At 43.6% G+C, this 19,107-nt stretch overlaps 3 protein-coding genes and 2 long non-coding RNA genes across 7 annotated transcripts in view; 2 read left to right on the top strand and 3 right to left on the bottom strand.

The window, feature by feature from the left end:
* The window catches only part of NPAS2 (neuronal PAS domain protein 2), a 105,606-nt gene extending 97,160 nt beyond the window's left edge, over window positions 1–8,446 (top strand). The window contains exons 17-21 of one of the 3 annotated variants that reach the window (XM_053936659.1): window positions 1,456–1,650; window positions 2,935–3,107; window positions 3,589–3,681; window positions 5,606–5,792; window positions 6,957–8,446. In XM_053936659.1, the coding sequence (XP_053792634.1) occupies window positions 1,456–1,650; window positions 2,935–3,107; window positions 3,589–3,681; window positions 5,606–5,792; window positions 6,957–7,142 (834 nt within the window). In that variant the 3' untranslated portion in view covers window positions 7,143–8,446. Of the gene's footprint in view, window positions 1–1,455; window positions 1,828–2,934; window positions 3,108–3,588; window positions 3,682–5,605; window positions 5,793–6,956 lie in introns of those variants that run through there. The other 2 variants (XM_053936662.1, XM_053936660.1) reach the window with 2 other exon arrangements.
* Window positions 1,344–2,837, bottom strand: LOC128784784 (uncharacterized). Its single transcript, XR_008429618.1, has 3 exons — window positions 2,752–2,837; window positions 1,823–1,940; window positions 1,344–1,575 (listed from the first exon to the last, which is right to left on the bottom strand). It is a non-coding gene; the product is annotated as an uncharacterized LOC128784784 (long non-coding RNA).
* Window positions 6,662–7,096, bottom strand: LOC128784785 (uncharacterized). The gene is made up of 3 exons (XR_008429619.1): window positions 7,021–7,096; window positions 6,826–6,890; window positions 6,662–6,717 (listed from the first exon to the last, which is right to left on the bottom strand). It is a non-coding gene; the product is annotated as an uncharacterized LOC128784785 (long non-coding RNA).
* Window positions 8,447–10,484: 2,038 nt separating the features above from the next.
* Window positions 10,485–15,538, top strand: RPL31 (ribosomal protein L31). The gene is made up of 5 exons (XM_053936663.1): window positions 10,485–10,581; window positions 11,173–11,289; window positions 12,798–12,923; window positions 14,891–15,003; window positions 15,466–15,538. Exons 2-5 carry the CDS (start codon window positions 11,183–11,185, stop codon window positions 15,495–15,497), a joined length of 378 nt encoding a protein of 125 aa, XP_053792638.1. The 5' UTR covers window positions 10,485–10,581; window positions 11,173–11,182; the 3' UTR covers window positions 15,498–15,538.
* Window positions 15,539–16,057: 519 nt separating this feature from the next.
* The window catches only part of TBC1D8 (TBC1 domain family member 8), a 49,264-nt gene continuing 46,214 nt past the window's right edge, over window positions 16,058–19,107 (bottom strand). The window contains exons 18-20 of the mRNA XM_053936658.1: window positions 18,502–18,591; window positions 18,240–18,340; window positions 16,058–17,023 (exon numbers count right to left, since the gene is read on the bottom strand). Of these exons, the coding sequence (XP_053792633.1) occupies window positions 16,565–17,023; window positions 18,240–18,340; window positions 18,502–18,591 (650 nt within the window). The 3' untranslated portion in view covers window positions 16,058–16,564. The remainder of the gene's footprint in view (window positions 17,024–18,239; window positions 18,341–18,501; window positions 18,592–19,107) is intronic.

Here is a 19,107-nt window from a genome sequence, read left to right as displayed (position 1 = left end):
CTGCTGCAAGCAGCAGCCCCAACCCTGTCACTTGACCCATTTATTCCTATCAGACATCTCTGAGATGTGGTTAGCCTACAGCACCTGAAACAAGCTGTTGCTTTTCCTTAATTGCCCCCCTCTCCCAGCTGATTAATGTAAGCTTTGTCTGTACCTTTTTTCCTGGGTAAAATCTTGGCACATAGAAATGAATTTAAAATTTATCATATTTAAATAAGCTGTGTTTTTAAAGCTAGATAAATAAGTTCAACCATGATGGATCAAGCCATATTTTTGCAGAGAAAAGCAATACATTATGCTGGGCTTTTGGAGAAAGGCATGGGCTTTTTCCAGGAAAAATTAGAGGGGACATGATAGTTTAGGGAATTGTTAATACAGCAATAAGCTGCACAAAGGTGTACTAATTACTGGGCATACCTCAGATGTACTGCTAGGCATGAGACTGATGGATGAATAATGAAGAGAATAATTGTGATTCTGATTTCATTTAAAACTTAACTAGCTCCACTTAAATTAATGGAGTTCCATACATGTAGCAGTGGTGTGGAATCGGAATCAGATCCGATTATGTTCAACTGTGTGAGATGTGTTTCTCCATACAGCCCTTGGTGGCAGAAAGGCTAGGTCTGAAATAATGCAAAGAGAGCTTGTGGCATTAATAATGCATGGTTTTAGAAGATTACTTTTCCCTCTTTACAGCTGTAATAAAAGAAATAGCCCCTAGAAATTCCCAAGTCCTATAACTTTTAAAGAAAGCTTCATCTTGAAATGCAAAAGTAGAGAGCACATCATTTACACAAACACTAAGAGAGGAGCTGCTAGCTCTTTTTGCACAAGTCAAATGCATGGCAGAGTTAGGAAGAACACCAGGTGACAGTTACCTGATGGGAAATTAGATAAATGACAGCGACTGTCTCTTTACACATCCTGTCAATGATAAGGACACGGCCATTCAGCTTGGAGAGCTCTGGCCTGACTGTGGCCTCATTAAAAACATTTGACAACTCAGCTGGGTGAAAAGTGTAGAATTTCTAGAGACAAATTCAAAGACAGTTCTGTCTGAAAGGCAGGTGGATTTTGTTGAAAGGAGACACAAAACTACTGAAAAGACATGGAGTTACTCTCTTCTCTTTGGTCAGGATGCCCTAGAACACAGTGAATGTACTGGGAACTGCTCTTAAGAGGGCCGTGCCTGCACCATGGGGAGAGGACTTGCATCTTCTAGACACATTTCACAAGTAATGGGTGCACTTGCAGAACAAGAAACCAAGAAACTAGAGACAGTAGAGCTGTTAATGTAGGAATGATAGGTGATTTCTAAGTAACAGTAATTGTGTTATGAATCCAGAAATGTGGTAACTTTATTTTAGTATATATCTTTGGATTTACTTTTGTCACATTCATTATTCAGAACATCTGGGCTATGTATATAAATCCTCCCCTATTCTTTTCCAGATGATCTTACAGCAGCCAACAGTGTCCCTGAGCTTCAGCAATACTCAGCAGCTGGACCCACAACAGCTACAGCAGAGGTCAGGGACCATTTCTCAGCAGCAGCTTGTCCCCAGTTCTCAACTGCAAGGGCAAATTACATCTTCACAAACAACGAACCAGCAGTCACTGAGAGAAGCAAGCGTGATATCGAGCCAGGTAATCATTTCTTTGAACAGAGAAGCATTTAGATGGAAAGGAGACACTGAGCTGTTATTAAACAAGCAAGTAAAATCATGTCAGTCCTGTAACTGTGCCTTTGCCTTCCCCTTTTTATTCTTCTGTATAAGGGCAGCCTATAAAAAGGGTTTCCCTACAGCATTTACCTTACCTTAAAGCCTTTTTTGAAGACCTCAGCCAGGAGGGTTACTTGAGCAGCTGTTTCAGCTTGAAATCTATGCAGGGAGGCATGCAAAATGTGTCAGTGACTTACTGGTCTTCAGGTGGTCCTGAAAGAAACCTGACTGATCACACTGGAAATTTGAAATAGTGAGACCTCTCAGATGCTTGCTCCCCAAGCCCAGTCAGACACTACCAAGGCAACAAACCCTGTCTGCTGTGGTGGCACACAGAATACATTGAGATTCATTTGAGACCCTCAGGCTGTGAATGTTAACAGGTTCCTGCAGAGCAAAATAAAGTTCAGCCTGAGCAGTAACTGAGATCTGTGAAAGCTATTAGGTTTGGAACTGTATTTTTTGCTCATACTGCTAGTTTCTCAACATTTCCAGAGTTTGCTCTTCCATCCACCTGTTGTACCTCCCTTCACAGAAAACTGAGCTCCTGTTTCTGCTTCCTGATTGCATGGCAAGCATATTTCCATTATTGTTCAGAGCCCCCAGCTGTAGCATTTCACCTCCTTCATACCTGTGTTATAATGATTCTATTAAAGTAGGGAGTGTATAACAAATACAGGGCAAGGGACAGAAATGGATGCCCAGAAGGTTCCACCAGAATATAAGAACTTCTTTGTCACTGTGTGAGTGACCATGCACTGGAACAGGCTGCCCCAAGAGGGTGTGGAGTCTCCCTCACTGCAGATTCCGAAGAACCGTCTGAACACGATTCTGTGTCGTGCTCTGGGATGACCCTGCTAGAGGAGGGAGGCCTGACCAGATGTCCCACTGTGATCCCTTCCAACCTGACCTGTTCTGTGATCCTGTGAAATTGGGAGGGGAAAAAAACCCAAAAAAAAATAGACAACACACTTTTTTTTTCTTTGATCTCTTCCTATCATGGGGCTTGGCGGCAGCTCCTCACCCTTAACTTTGCTCCTGCCTTAACTGGGGGGTCTTTTGGGTTTGCCAGCCGGCAGGAGCTGGCCCGGGGCAGCCGTGGCCATGACAGTCGTTTCGCCTATGGTGACAGCAGCCGGGTGGCGGCACCGCCAGGCACTGGTGCCGCAGCCGGGCTGTCTCCCCGCTCTCGCCTCTTCTCTTGCAGGGCCCGAAGGCGGCGCGGAGCGCGGAGCTGGCGCCGGGCGGCGGCCGCGCCCCGCCCCGCACCGCGCCCGCGCCGTTCGCCTCAGGCGGCGGCGGCCCCGCGGCGCCCCCTGGCGGCCTGTCCCGCGGCGGCACCCCCGCGCCCGCCGGCTGCAGCCACGACCAGCAGCTCAGGTACGGGCCGGGCTCCGCGCTCGGGGGGCTGAGCTTCCACCCTTGCCCGGCGGGAACAGCGGGCGCGGCGCACACCAGCTCTCGGGACTGCAGTAATGCACGGGTGGATTAAGATTCCCAAAGTGTAGCTGTGTGACCCCGTAGAGTTATGAAAACAGAAACCTTGCTGCTGGCTTTGAAGAGCACAAGGTGAATTCGACCAAAGTTGTAAAATATTATTCAAGCATCCATATACTTAGCAGATAATAATGGTAAAAAATGTGATCTATGAGGTGTGTGTCCGGCACCCAGATCCCCCCAGAGGGCAGGCACTGCCCCAGCCTCCACCTCGCAGTGCCCAGGATGCGCCTGCCACAGCCAGCAGCTGGGTCAGACCTCCTCACACTCAGCCTGTGAAAATGCCGTTTCTCTTTGCACAGGGTGGGATTTGTATGGTCCTTCTCTTCCAGCAACGTCTTTTTTTTTTTTCTTCATGTGCCAGATTGTTGCTTAGCCAACCTATTCAGCCCATGATGCCTGGGTCCTGTAATGCAAGACACCCTTCAGACCTCAGCATGGCGGGATCCCAGGCCAAGTACGTGCCTTATCAAAGATAAAACATCAAAGTTGCTTTTGAGGGGAAGTAGCCTTCTTTTGTAAGATGATGAAGTAGTTGATGAAATACTGGGAATGTGTTACTGTGCTGAGCCTGCCTTCCAGCATTAGGGTCAGCCTTACCCTACCTGGTCATGTCAGGGAGAGTGACAGAGTGGCATTTTAACAAGCCATGGCTGGGGGAATTTTTGTCCCTCACATGCTGCCTGCTTCAGCACTAGAACTTCTGACCCACCAAAGGTAAATGTGGCTCAGTTAAATGACTGGTGAAAATAGAAAGCCTCACCTCAGTTGTTGTCTCCTCAAAACTTAGATGAAGAAAGCAGAACACACTGGTCAAAATATACCTTTTTTTTTTAAGCTAGTTTTGGTCATTATACTTAATTGTGAACTGATAAAATAATAAGCAAATGTTTGCACATTGTTCCTTTAAAAATAATAACTTTTACAAAACAGTACTCTTCTAATATTATCTCAGGAATGTAGGTATTCCATACTTCCCTTTTTTAAACATCATTATTGTTGTTTAAGATTATCTTAAGTTAATTTGGCAAATGTAAATATTGTAGCTCTGTTTTTAAGCCTATGAATAAAAGAGGCCTTATTTGCAAAGATGCATCTCCCAGTTCATGTAGACTTCCTGACTCATGGGATCCTTTTATAGGAGCTCACCTCCTCCTCATACAAGTACCCAGACTGTAGCATTTCTAACTAAACCCTAATGTTGAACAGCTGTTGAGTGAACACAAGCCACACTATGATCTCATCACCCTTTACAGGATAAACAGAATTAGGCTGAGTTGGCAATAGTTCCATTGTGGTTTTGCCCACAGCCTTCCACAAAACAACACATATTTAAGTTTTGCTTTGCAAAAACAGAAGGGCAAGAGGAGATGAGTATTTTGGTTCTGTCACAACCATCGTTCCAGAGGGTTTCTAAAGGCTTCTTCTGTTCCTAGAGCAGGGCTCATGGTGATGGGAACTGCTGATCGTACGTGGCAATATGTGTACGAGCAGCTTAAGAAGTAATCAACCCTAGCCATGTTTCTGCAGGAGATCACCACCCCCCAGGCAGTCACAGGGGAGCACAGGCAGCAGGACTGGAGGTGCATTCGATTCTCTCTTGCTACAGTTCAGGGCTCAGCATATTAAAACAAAATCAAAGGCCATTTGGTTTAATGAGCTGGGGATGTGAATGCTGTGACTGAAGACAAGATGTGCATAAACCAGAATCCTTAATGAATCTAAAATGTGGTCTGGATTTTGGGGTGAGATGTATTCTTCCCTCCAAGTCCAGCTCATGCACAGAGTAAGGGAAAGCAGTGCTGCCAGTAGTGCTGTTGTTCATATTAGCAGGTCCCATGCACTGGAATCATTTATGGGAAATTATGTGGGGGGTTTCAGCTGAAGACGAGAAGGCCCAGGGAGACCTTACAGCAGCCTTCCAGTATCTGGGCTACAAGAGAGAAGGGGAGAGACTTTTTACAAGGGCATATAGGAATAGGACAAAAGTTAGTGAATTTAAACTGAAAAAGGGCAGGTTTGGATTAGACATTAGGAAGAAATTCTGTACTGTGAGGGTGATGAGGCACTGAAACAGGTTGCCCAGAGAAGTGGTGGATGCCCTATCCCTAGGGCAAGTGTTCAAAGTTAGTGTTCAAAGTGTTCAAAGTAAGTGTTCAAAGCCAGATTGGTGGATGGGGCTCTGAGCAACCTGGTCTAGTGGAAGATGTCCCTGCCCATGGGAGGTAGGTTGGCACTAGACAGTCTTTAAGGTCCTGTCCAACCCACAGCATGCTGGGATTCTATGATTTACGAAGACTAGGGATTGCCATCCCCATTCTAAGAGAAAACCTTTGTTTCCAACACTTTGTTCTTGATTGTTTTGCTTCTTTCTTCCACAGGTATTCTCAAACCCAACAAATGTTTCAGAGTTTGGAAGTGCAGACTTCCAGCAGCAGCTCTCCAATCGTACTGATGGGACAAGCAGTCTTAAACCAAGGGTTCACCACTACCCCTCCTTCCCAGCCATCCTCTTTGCCACCTATGCAACTCCAGCACCAACAGCATCAGCAACAACGCTACCTGCAGGTAGGACAAAGAGGATGATGTATAAAGTGTGCACAAGGTGAGTGGGCTGTGCAAATGGGGCCCCAGGTTTCTGCTAGAGCCTGATCGTGGCAGAAATGTCCATTTAAGAGATTGTGACTTCTGATATGTGGCACACTGCTACAGTGTGTAGTGTGTGGCCAGTACTAGTACAGCAAGGAAGCAGTGGGAACAGTCAGAATATTTAAAAGGGAATTGCTAATTCTGTACATTTAAAGCATAATCAGATTATCTTGGATATATTTAAAGTTTATTTCCAGCTGGAGAAAATCAGTGCCTTAGGATTTGTTCTGTTCTCTTTATTCAGTATAAAATTTGCTTAGTTTACAAGTCAAAATATGATTTTTAATTACCAGCATCAACATAAAATAGATCTGGATCAGATATCTGGATCCCTTCAGGAAACTAACATATTTTCTGAACTCCACAAGGCAAAGAAGATAAAGTGGAGCACGTTGCCTGGAAGAACCAGGTGATTTGAAGATGTAAAAATACTTATTTTTTTACCTAATTCAACACATACTAAAGTAAAGGGGGGAAATGAGATGTCTCTGTACTAGTTCAACAGGAGCTGAACTGAGTCTATGAAAGCTGGTCACATATCCACTAGCATCACTGAAAGAGAATAACCAACCTCAAATGATTGAACTCTTTGTTATTGAAATGAAATCCTTATCGTAGCCTGAGAATTAATGAAAAAAAGTCTGGCGGATACTGTTTCCAATAAAGCATCTGCAAAATTCACATCAACACTGCAAGGTCACACCCAAATGTAAGCTCAGGAAAAGGAAGGGCTAGAAGGGACAGCATGAGGCACATTAGAATCCTGTTTCGTTTCTGCCATCCATCCTTGTCATTTCTTGACATGTTCCCCCATGCGATTCCCAAACAGGCTTTTCAGGATAACCTGCAAATCCCAGACAGTGCATTAATATGAGAAAACCTTTTCAATGCCTAATTGCAATGTTCTTTGTTGCAATTTATGTCAATTCCTTCTAGCATTAGTTAAGCTAACCTCATGCCAAACAGCTCCAGAAATAAAAGCCAGCAAACCAGTAGTACTTTTAAGCATCCTGCAACCTGAGGACAAAGAGCATAAACACATGAAAGAATCAAACACCATGATAAATTTTATTTTATCTGTAGGTGCAAACACCAAGTTCTTTGCACAATGAACAACCCGATTCTTTGCTCCTGCCATCTTACTCACCACAGCAAGGAAATATGGGGTATCATCAGACACAGCAGCAGCAGCAACAGCAACAACAACTAACATCAAGAAGAAGGAATAGTTTATCAGAATCATCAAATTTACCACAGCCACTGCGATAGAGTCCCACCAGCACAATCAATGCACGATTAGCTTTAACCAATGGGCACATGGGGCAGAAGAGAATGAGTTTGTACTTACTGTTCTGGCTTTTGCACAAGCATTTCTTTCCAAGCTCTATGACAGAAGTACGCCCAGAGCGCAGACTGCCACAGACAGTGCATTCATGGTACGCTGGCTTCTGTTTGCACTGTGTCGTGAACACAGGATGTACTGACAGTGGAAAATAAAAAGGAGTATTGTCCTGTGCAGCCTCCATCACCACTGGGAGCATGGGAAGAGGTGTCAATCCCGGCGTGTCACTCTGGAAGCCATCTGGCAATTCCAAAAGACTGTCGACAGACTCATGAAGTACTTGGCCTTCACTGTTTCAGTTCTTCTTTTGTGTATGAAAAGCACTGCATCAAAGGTCTATCGAGGAGAGAACAAGAGATTATTTTTATTATGATTATTGTTATTATTTTGCACAACTGCACAGATGAGAAAACCTAGGCACTTTCTGTAAAGAGAAGTTTGTTTCTTTACTCTTGTGGCCAAATTAGCACATCCAATGGAGGAAAAAGCCCAGCCATTGGTGAAGATGGTCTACAGCTCACAACCCTTGATTTAGAATCTGGAAAGTATTATGCAGCTTACCCTAACTGTTCTTCATTACTACAAACCAACCAACCAAAAAAAAAAAAACAAACCCACAACCCACACTGAACTACATGAATTGTGATTGCAAAGGAGAACTCAAATTGTAAGCACAATCATGCAATTCTCCAGTAGTACAACATGCATCCTTCTTCAACCTAAACTCACCCACTCCAAGTCTCTGAGAAATATGCACTGTGTTTTGGCCCACTGACTCGGGATGCTGCAGACTATTACATATCTCTTTCATTATAACATTTAGGATTAAATTTTCCTTTGGAGGAAAAAAAAAAATGCACTTTTCGCTTTTTTTGTATGTTTTCCGTTGATATGTTTCTAAGAAAGATTTTATGTAATTATTAAATAAAAAGTAGTGTATTGTACAGCTGTTGTAATAATGACCTATTTCTATATAAAATAAAATTATATGGAATTATGTGGAAATTATTTTGTATATGAAATATCAACTCATTTCACAAGTATAAAGATTGTGCTTGTGCTTTTTTGTGAGTGGGTATTTTGTAATAAACTAATGAATTAGAAATGTTTTTGTGAAGGGAACTACTGTTTCATGCTATATACAACTCAAACTATTATTTTTTTCCATTTAATGATGGACAGTTGTCTTTATTTGTAGAATAAAATAAAATAGCCAAAAGGCTTTATTGCAGGACTTGCACACATTTTCCTGTGACTGTTGAACTATGTGATTCACTTTAGACTTTTAATCTTAGCCACAGACTTGAATGGTGTTGGGCACTCAGTTAGCAAAACCAAGTATTTTTCCTTGTAGTTTTTGTCCTGGCGTAGACACTTGAGAATGAAAGCTCAGGAAGTTTTATTAGCTGCAAGCGAGGACGGCTCATTTTAAGCACCTTTAAAACTTTAAGCACCTTTAAAGACCTCAGGCAGCTTTGTACTTCCAACCAAAGAGTTTTATATTAGCACAAAACAGATGGTTTAAAGAACAGTTTGATTCAGCATATGCCAGGGCTTTAACCCATGTCCAGCTTTAGTGTTGTAAGACACTGCTGTCCTGAGTTTTGGGGCACATCTCTTCTGGAATACTTGCCCTGTAGACAGTCTGGTTTCCACTTTAGCATCCTTGTGCAGGCTTCTTTTCATGTTAAATTCAAATTGACTGCAGGACGGAGCAACCAAGGTACAGGCTTGCTTTCCCTCTGCAGACAGGGAGAACCTCCAGCACAGATTGAGGTGGGTAACTGAGCGCAGGAATGTCTTCATTCCCCTCAGTAGGACTGAAAGGAGATGGCCCTCAGGGCAGCTTGCAGCCCCTGCAGCCAGCATTAGGTTCAACAAAGTGCACACGTGGCCTTCTCTCCCTTGAGTACCAAGGATCACATCAGCAGGGCCCACATGTTCTGGTTCCTATGCCATAGGGGAACAATAGAGATAACTGGGCTAGGAGCTGGAAACTGTGAAAGCTTTCATGGAAATGAAAAAAAAGCTTATTTGCCCTGAGTTCTGAAAAAGCTAAAAATCTCCTAAAGAAAATCCATTGACAAAATTACCCCTATGCTTCAACTGCAAGATTGGGTGGTAGCACTGATGGGTGCATGTGTATTTTAGTCCTTCATCCCTCATTGAGAGAAGATGAGGGAATCAAGTATTGGGTCTCTAAGTGTTTTTACTGCTCACTTTAGTTACCAGGGCGAATTAGCCTGCTCGTCCCTTTAAACTCTTGTATTCAGTGAAGCAAGAGTGACCCCACCAGATGAAGATCAGAAAGCTAGATATGAAACTGTCACTTAATGTCTGAAGGAACCTCTCTCCTTACATTGACTGTAGACAAACCTAAGCAAAGGCCAGTTGGCTAAGCTAGAGGCTAACTTCATAAATCCCAGCCACTCCTGGGAAAGGAGGGGATAAATCTGTAAGCCCAAAATTCATGCAGGAAGAGGTAATGAAGGAATATGAGCACTTCAGAGGAAATACCTGTGGAAGCAGCAGCTGACGGATCTCAACTACTATGACAGGAGACACAGGGACGGAAAATTCCTTTAAGAATTTGTTCTACTCTCAGGGATCACAAACCCACATCTCTCCCAGTTGCCAGTGGTATGTCCAAACCAAACTCAGCCTTGGAGCAAACACTTAACTTTCTAAAGCCAGTGGCGCTGTAAGCTGTTAACAGGGAGATGCTGTAAATAGCAAGGGGTTGCCTCCTGAGCTGGTTTAATACATTGTTTGGAAGGATACATATAGCTCACAAGAGCAGATTTACGTCAAGACAGTTTTTCGTGCTCTTCCCCACACACACATTCAGGTTTGGCATTATTGTCCTTGTTCTCTGTTGCACACACAAGGCAACACCCGTCCTCCTGACAGAGCTGGGCTGTTCTAGTTCATTATACCCAAAACTCAGCTTGTTCCAACATAATCCCTCAGCTCGGATTGGTTTTCCGGGCAGGCGGGGTGATTACATCAAGCTACTGCCTCACGCCGGGATGCCTCGGTTCTGTCTCGGGAACAAGAGCTCGAGATCTGCAAGAGGCAAAATGCTTGCTGGAAGCACCGCTGCGCCAAGCTGAGTTCCTCACACACCACTCCAAGGAAAAGGGAAAGGCTTTACAGAGGAAACAAGCGGACGAGCACCGAACACTCCCGGTACGGGCACACCCAGACGCCGCCCCAGAGAACAGCCCCGGTACGGGCACACCCAGACACCGCCCCCCGGGCCAGCCCCTCCCGCCGCCGGCGCAGTCGCTTCCCAGCCCCATCCCGGAAGAGCTCCTGTTTCCCAGCGTGCCCCGCGCGCTCCTTTCCGGCCGGTGCCCGGGCACGGTGAGTGGGGGCCGGGGCCGGTCCCGCGGAATCCGCCTCCATCCGCCCCGCACACCCCGCGGCGCGGCGCGAACGCGGCCCGGCCCGGCATGGGGGGCGGTTCGGCACGGGGGGCACCGGATGGGATCTCCCGGCGCGTCCGCGTTCGGCGGGAATGGGGCCTCTCTCCCGCCCTCCCCAGGCCCGGGGAGGCCTGCGGGACCTATGGGACGGGGATACGGCTCTTGCCCCGGGGAGGAGCCGGCCTGGCCCCGGCATGTTCATTCCGGGACGGGCTGAGCTGCGCTCCTGAGTCGCCTTGCAGAGGGAGGGGGCTTGGGGCTGGCCAGGAGGCCGGTGTTAATGCGAGGTGGTCGAAGAATCTCGGATGTGCTTCCTGCTCTTCTCAGGGAGATGAAGGTAAAGCATCGGTGATTTTGGGAAGTTGCTGCGTGAAGCCTGCTACTGGTGCGACCCCGGGGGTTGATGAAGCTTGGGTTTAAATTTCTGAATGCGGGAGTTGTGCGGTTTGCAATGGGCTGGTGACGGCGGGAGGGAACGGGACGGGGAAGGTCCGAGATCTGCGTTTGATGTGTGCACGGTGCCTTTTAGCCTCGCTGAGATGGCTCCCGCAAAGAAAGGCGGCGAGAAGAAGAAGGGGCGCTCTGCCATCAACGAAGTAGTAACTCGGGAATACACAATCAACATTCACAAGCGCATCCATGGCGTGTAAGTTCTTTTTGTCAGCGAAATTTGCTTTCTGTGAAGTGGCATTTGGAAATGGGTTCGGTAGGTTTTAAAGAGCAGAGAAGGACTGTCCTTAGAGTGTTGTGTTTGTGGTCCCTTGTGCCTCTGTTGTGTCCCGAGGCAGCAGCTCTATACCTGTGCAATCCCAGATTTGCCTTGTGGCTTTCAGGAATAAGCCTGTTTCTGTGATTGTGAGTGTTCTGGGACTTAAGTTAAAGTTAGATCAATTTACTTCTGTGCACAGGTTGTCATTCCAAGCAAATGCTTAAACTTCAGCCCACTGAGAAAGTTTTAGAAATTAAATACTGCTGTAGTCAAATTATTTGTTTCATGTTTATCACAAAATTGTGTGAAGTGTAAAATGGGATATGATTTGTGTTAAAGGATATTTGTTGTTTGTAGGTAAGAGTGGCTTTTTAATTGACCAGATGCTGAACTTCATGAAACTGTATAGTGGAGAAGTGCTTCAGAGGAAGCTGCAGTGCCTTTGCATTCTGTGTATTTCTGCAAGCACATGGAAGGCACCATCCAAATCCAAACAATTGGTGCAGTGGCTGACATGGAATAGGAGAGAAATGAGGCAGTGGAGCATTGTAAAACCATGGCTGGGAATGGAAGGCAGTGGTACTCTTAAAATGGCAATAATATGTTCTGGCCTTGCCTGTTGATTGGCACTTCTTCTGTTTTAATGCTTGATGGTCCTGCTGTCCACCTTTCTTTTTGTGCCTGATATGCTAGAGTTAAAAGCAAGTTTAGTGCTTGTCTCACTTGGGATCAAGTACCAACTTTCCATTTCTAGCACAAAGTATCAACAGCAGTGTGCACATAATATAACTAAATACAACCCACTGTGGGACCTCAGGCATACTGGCACAGCCCCGTGTCACAGTGTGGGTATAATACATATGGCAGAACACTCATGGTGCAGCTCTTCCGCTGTGGATGCCCAGTCCTACAGGATCTGGCCATAATGGGCATGAGACAGGCTATACTGGGGGAAAAAACAGTTCTGATGGTGGTGTTGGTGCAGTCCTGGTAGTGTGAAAGAAAGTAACCATCAAGTACTGTTCAGCAAAAGCTGATATTCAGAATAACATCGGTTTTGTTCTTCTGATGTTTATTTCAATACTGATAATACAGTTCTGTCATGTTTATGTTACTATTGCACTGCTTTGCTCATAGGGCTTTTATTCAGAGTGTTTGTGACACCTCTGATCTCTTCAGTGTTACTGAGATATTCAAACATGTTGACATTAAAATGAAGGTTTAAGATGCAGGAGATCTTGTGATTGCAAAATTTTACTGAGATTATTTTACCTAAGTGTAAGTGGTTTCTATTACAGTTAGCATCTGCCTGCCAGGGTAAAGGTCTAGTCAGGCTGGTGCAGCTGTTTTTTGTTGGGAGTTTTATGTTGGGAGAACACATGCAACAAGTGTCTAGTGCTAACAGTGTCCTGAAGTTAAAGAAACGGCTCTTGTGTTTGTCCCAGGGGCTTCAAGAAGCGAGCACCACGCGCTCTCAAGGAAATCCGTAAATTTGCGATGAAGGAGATGGGTACTCCTGACGTTCGCATTGATACCAGACTGAACAAAGCAGTCTGGGCTAAAGGAATAAGGTGGGTTTTTGTACTTTGTGGGTCCTAGGCTGAGGAAGGACATGGAGGATTAGGAAAAAAAGTCCTATTTCTTGCAGTATTTGCGTTTTCTTTGCAAATGCTTCCTTCTTGTGGCGTACACACCAACCTAATCACCTGTCACCTCTGTGTTCTGGTCAGCTGGCCTGGCATATTTGTAACAAAGCTTTGGTAAACTCTAGGATTGAAAAAATTTCCTTCTGCTTTTAATAAGAATAAAGCAAAGGAAAGAAGGAGTGCAGGTTTGGGAGTTGAGGGCAGGGAACAGAAAGGATTGGGGTATTTTAATTCTGTAGTACCTTGATCCATGTTGTAGCAGATAGTTTTTATAAACCTGACCTTTTAGTGATACCTACAAGCCCAGGCTAAGTGGGATTTAGGCAGTATGTCTGAACAAGATTAGGTTTTGAAGCATGCTGAAGAAATGCTGCACAAAAGGAGGTGTATTTTCAACAGGGCCGTTAATCTTGAAAGTACAAATAAAGAAGTAGTTTTTGGGGGCCAAAAACTACAGCTTGTGTTTAATCACTGCTACAAAGGCAGCTAATATGACACGTGTAAAGCTGGTCAAATAGAACTCCTGTCGGGAGTGGGACCTCTTAAACTCTAATAAAAGGTTAACTGATCGGGATTGATGCTTTGAGAGATGCACATGGTTTAAACCACGTCTTCTGGAAATTAGATCCTTGAGTCTGGTCTATGACATACATAGAATGCTTTGCTTGGCATCATGTGGCCAACCTTTCCTTGAAAAGCAGAGTGGGAGGATGAGACTGAGTTACTGGGTCTTACAGGCAGGGGTTCTCTGTCCTCCCTTTTAAACTGCCCAGTTCATAGGGAGTGAAGAAGTAGCAGTGGAACCAGGAGATGGCATACATAACCCCAGAGCTTTGTAGTGAGGCTGCTAACCAAGACTTCCTCGTATTGACTGGAACAAGTGCAGTCTGGGGAGCAAGGAGTCGCCACATCTGTCTCTCCAACGTGAATCTGCAGTTTTTACTAGTTAGAATACATAATATATGCAAAGTAAGGTATTTTCCTCTGGAAGGATCAGCAGAGGCTAAAACCACCATGTTGGCTGGAATGATAGCCAGTGATCTACATAAATTAGTGAAAAATGCTTTTGACTTTGATAGGAAGGGAATAAAGCAAAGCCAGTTCCTGTATCTAACTACTATGTCTACCTGATGTAATAAGAATGTTCTTGAAAAGGCTGTTCTTGCAGCAGGGAGGAGGAGCAGGTTCCTTCACATAGTACTCTGAGCCCGAGTTACCTAAAATCTTGAGTTCGAGGTGGCAGGTTATGTGAAAAATGGTGTGGAGAAAAAATTCTGTGCCTCCCCTCAGCAGCATTATTAGGTGAGCACACTAAGCTGTGATTTGCCTATTACGAACAAAATCATTAAACAATTTAGTTACGATTCCATGGGCTTTGTGAGGAAGAAATTATAATCAATTTTGTGCCCATAGGTAAGAGCTTGGTTCAGGCTTGATGCTCACTAGAATTTCCACAGCTTCTGGCATAAAGATAGGCAATACTCTTGACTTCTGACAGAGGTCTTGGGCTTTCAGGGTAGATTGTTGGATTTTTCCTCACTATTTTATATTGTAGTAAGAAAAGCTTGTTACTAACAGCTGCTTGCTGATTATGTTCAGTTGATGATCATCTTCAAGGTTTATTTCCTCAGTAGTGGACTGATGATGCACTTCTGACTTCATGCTCCTACTGGATTATGAATTCATCTTACTCAAGGCTCAGTTAAATCTTACCTGCTAACTTGAATAAAACCAAGCAAAACAAACAAACAAAAACTCCTCCAAGGCAAACAATACAGTCTCTTACGGTACAAGATTTTGCTCTTGGTGTGATGCTGAGAAAGAACTTTCCTATGAATTCACGGGTTTCAGTACATACTTCACTGCAAATTAATCTGCCATCTTCATTTTAGGAATGTTCCTTACCGTATCCGTGTGCGTTTGTCCAGAAAGCGCAATGAGGATGAGGATTCACCCAACAAGCTGTACACTCTGGTTACCTATGTACCAGTCACAACATTCAAAGGTAAGGAAAGTTCATGCATCTCCCATGCCGTGTTTTTCAGAAGCAAAGCAGGACAGCTCCTCCTGTGGTGCAAAAAGCACGCTGCAAGAGTCAAACCACTGGCTTAAACTTCCAGCTCTGCTATAGAGAACAGGGCTCCCTGATCCACATCAAAAAGAATTAAAATGATCATGTAAATTTTAAGAGATTGAAAGACACGGACCATAGTCATTAGGGTAGTCACTAAGCCCATCCTTTTCTGTCAAAAGCTCAGGCAGGTTAAGCTCTCTCTGCTTGTCATCTGATAAAAATCAATTCTGTAAATGCAGCTACGTTTTTGTTTTAGCATTTGCAGAAATACTTGTCTATATAGTTTGCTCTTCCAGAAGTAGATCAGCAGACTACCCTTGAAACTGTAGGTGTACTTTCTTGGGAAGACTTCCATATATATAACAGGTGGTGATAAAATGTCTTGTTTTGCAGGTCTACAGACAGTCAATGTGGATGAAAATTAAATGGATTTTCATTACAATAAAAATACAAATTATATTCTTTAGTTGTTTTTATTGTCCAGTCTTTTCAAGCTCTCAACTGTGAAGCACTGAGTTGAACAAGTATTAGCCTTTTAAAGTATCTTGCTTTCTTTGAATTTGAACATAAAGGTGTAATTTTCTTAATTAAAGATACACTAGACTTCCATTACATGTGAATGGAATAAGGAGGAGATTCAGATGTTCTTTGTGGGTGGCAGAGTTGTGATGGGTTTGTTTTGTTCTGGGTATTAAAGAGCCTTTACACAGGTATTTTAAGTTCGTTTAAAAACAAAACAAGAACAACTCAACCAAAACTGCTAGATCCATATTTCATGTATATAATCTCCTATGGATGATGTGCCCCACTGGCCTCTTAGGCAGACTCAGTAGGCTTCTCCCAAAGCAGCTCTGTGTACAGCATAGAAACAGGGTTTTGATGAGTGAAATAATTGTGATCATGCTACCTCAGGGTATTTGTTTAAAGCAGTAGGGACTAAAGGCACTTAGCTTCCCTAAACCAGTAAATACTATCAATGCTAGTCTTGTACAAAAAGGGTTTATTGAAAAGTGCATGTTTTCACAGACCAACATCAGAAGCACAGTCCATGTACACTTAACATTTCAGCAAGACATAAAAATTGGAATACAGTCAAATATATTAAAATAGTTTCAATTACCAGCATTGAAACAGTTTTCAGTATTAGTGCAAAAAAAAGGCAACTGAAACAAACTGTGGACAGCAGATGAGAAGTTGTTTTCCCCTGCTTAAAAAAAGAAAGACAACTGGAGTCAGCCCCTGCTCTCCCAATGCAGAAGAGGGCTTCAGTTTTTCACCCTGTAGACAGATGTTTCCTTTTACATTCAAAACAAGAACATAATAAGTCAATGGCACAAAACAAACCTACACACCCTTTTAGCTTTTAAAGCTCTTAAACTGGAAACCACAGATCCAACAAATTGGATACCAGAAGTCCACTGCCAACTGAAAGCCTTTTACAGTATGGCCTTTGGCATAATTTCAGTGCATTTCATTTTTGCTATGTTTGCTGCTACTGCATGCTTGGTTTCGCATGTTCACTCCGTGACTGGCAGCTCATTCCATTTGTTCTGAGACTGTATTGATTTAGCTTTGCATTCTCAAGCTTTGGTTTCAGTTCTAAGGGTTTTTCAAAGAAATTAACTAATGATTGTTCAGTCAAGAGGGAGGCTAAAATATGTTCAAAAGAGACAGTCCAGTCCCCTTCAGTCACAGGTGAAGGTTGAGAGTCTTTGTGAGGGGTCTTCACAGTGTCAGTAAAAACGGCGTCCTGGTCTGAAGCAGAGGCCTCGGGCTGTAAGTCCTCGGTGAACTCATCTGATCCGCTCCCCAAGCTGATGCTCCTTTGTCCTACTTCTCCAATCTGAAGTAACAGTGTGGTCACAGTGGCAATGGCTTGGTACAAATCATTCTCCTCTGGATCTTCATGAAACATGCTATACAATGTTTTGCAGAACTGAATGAACTCCTTCTGTAAAGGATGAAAAACGAGCATCAAAGTCCTCAACAGCCACACTAAGGATCACTGCAGGAGTCAGGCAGGGCACAGTCATGCAAAGGCAGGTGGGAATGCTGTGTACATTTATATGTTCTTTTATAACTCCTGTCTGCTTTTAAAAAACTGTTAGTGAAAGGTTTTCAACGCCCAGTGGTTCTAGGAAACCCTGTGCTGAAATCAAAAAGAGAAGAGGGCAGTGAAGTATTTTGATGAAGGAAATCAGGACCTGCCAGATGATCTACGGGCAAGTTAGAGACAAGGCAAGGGAAAATCCCATATTGGTGGCTGCTACACAGAGTGGGTTACAACCAAAGTAGCCATCCACAGGCCTGCAGGCAAATGTCCCTTCTGTTTCTCTCCCCTCTTTCCCAGCTCTTCTAAAACAATTCAGAGATCTTCCCTGCCCAGCTCCTTTCTGTCTCCCTTGCTCGGCCGTTTCAGGTGGTTATCAGGCTACAGAGGATGTCTCCATCTATCCTGTTAGGAGAGTTGTGAGCCCTCAGTGAAATGATGCCTTTATGAGATCATGAGTCCCTGCAGAGCTGACAGGCTAGGTACATGCCACCCCTTTAAAACTTCATTTAGAAACACAAGCACAGAAGGGATTCTGGGGGCAGTCCTATCTTTCTTTGCATGTCTGTACATTTGTTTTATTAGTATGGGGCCCTTTCCCCTCCAGTAGCTTTCCTTGTGCCAACAACACAGAAAGCTACTGGCATTAGGAAACAGATGGTAAGACTGACAGCCTTCAGCTGTCTTCCTGCAGTTCTAGTCAGTGTTTGGCAAGTTCCAGGTGTGGCAGACTAAGAAGCTATTGCTTTGGTGCAGAGGAGGTATGGGAAAACAGAACAAAAATGTGCATTCTTGGGAATTCTTTGGCTTAGGATGAGACCTTTTTCCAGCCTGCATAAGCCTATTTGCTTGCATATTCTGCTGCAGGTGAGGGTGAGTCTGAAATTCACCAGCCAGTCTAAGCAGAGGGAACTGCTAGGAAGGTAGTTTTTTGAAAGTAAAAGTTTTTAAGCACCTGCTCCCTAGATCAGAGGAGCCCAATCCTCAATGCCTGAAAGACTGAATCCAAGTTCAGACTGAAGTTATACTTCATGAGAGAAAGCCAAAGTGTTGAATTAAATAATTTCATTTTTAGTACGCTTCTTGAAAAACAGAGTACAGCCTCTAAGGTACATACCTGGCTCATTTTTGGCAATTCCTTTTCAGTTTTAGTATCTTTTTCTTTGGCTAGATCCTTCAGCATCTGCTTCAATTGCTTTTGGTAATCTACTGCATCACCTTTTTTGAAGCAGACATAAAAGGGATAATTAATTTTCAAGTCACTGTAGTAAATTTACATTTCAAAATAAACTCCAGAGAGCAGAGATAACATGGTAGGGATCACAAGTGGAAAGTTGGTTATCTTATGCACTCACATTAGAGAACCATTCTGGACATACCGTTTGATTTTCCAATGACCAGTGGTCTTGATGTTGACAGCAAAGGATTCTTTAACGGTGACTGGCTCTCTCGTTCATTTTCTGTGAGAGCTATTCAAGAAATGTGACAAATTTAATCCTTTGAATTCGACATGATGGTTATTTATTTTTCTTAAAATTTACATACTTGAAGAAAGCAAAGTAATTGTGCAAAGATGTTCTGCAAATGCTTTCAGGTACTTCATTAAATCATACTGTAAAATCATGTTCTTGTAAGACTGGTGCTGCAGTTGGAAGCTTGCCAAGAACTGCGCATTTAATTAAAAACTTTACACAGAGAAACTACCACAGAATTTTGTCACTTAATCAAAACTGGATCAAGATATACAACGAGATCTCTACTGTACATGGAGTACAAGCCATTCAAAAATGTTACTTCAGTTCGTATTTTATCTGGAAGTAACCATATAATTGGCTGCAAAAGATCTCTGAATGCAACAGATGTGTGAGCTTTGACATTGTTATCTATACATTTCATCCAAAAAGGTTCCATTTGTAATTAATGGAGTAATTTGTAAAATGCAGTGAGTGTAACTACAAATGCACATCCTGTATGCTCCAAGCTGG

This window comes from Vidua chalybeata, chromosome 2 (genome assembly GCF_026979565.1).
Source record: "Vidua chalybeata isolate OUT-0048 chromosome 2, bVidCha1 merged haplotype, whole genome shotgun sequence".
Classification (NCBI taxonomy): Eukaryota; Metazoa; Chordata; class Aves; order Passeriformes; family Viduidae; genus Vidua; species Vidua chalybeata.
This window is presented reverse-complemented; position numbering and strand designations above follow the sequence as displayed.

What these genes read in the sequence shown, in the direction of transcription:
- RPL31 (XM_053936663.1), top strand. Translation starts at nt 11,183, where the DNA reads ATGGCTCCCGCAAAGAAAGGCGGCGAGAAGAAGAAGGGGCGCTCTGCC. An exon ending in GTCTGGGCTAAAGGAATAAG is followed by an intron (nt 12,924 to 14,890) that starts GTGGGTTTTTGT and finishes TCTTCATTTTAG; the next exon opens with GAATGTTCCTTACCGTATCC. An exon ending in ACCAGTCACAACATTCAAAG is followed by an intron (nt 15,004 to 15,465) that starts GTAAGGAAAGTT and finishes CTTGTTTTGCAG; the next exon opens with GTCTACAGACAGTCAATGTG.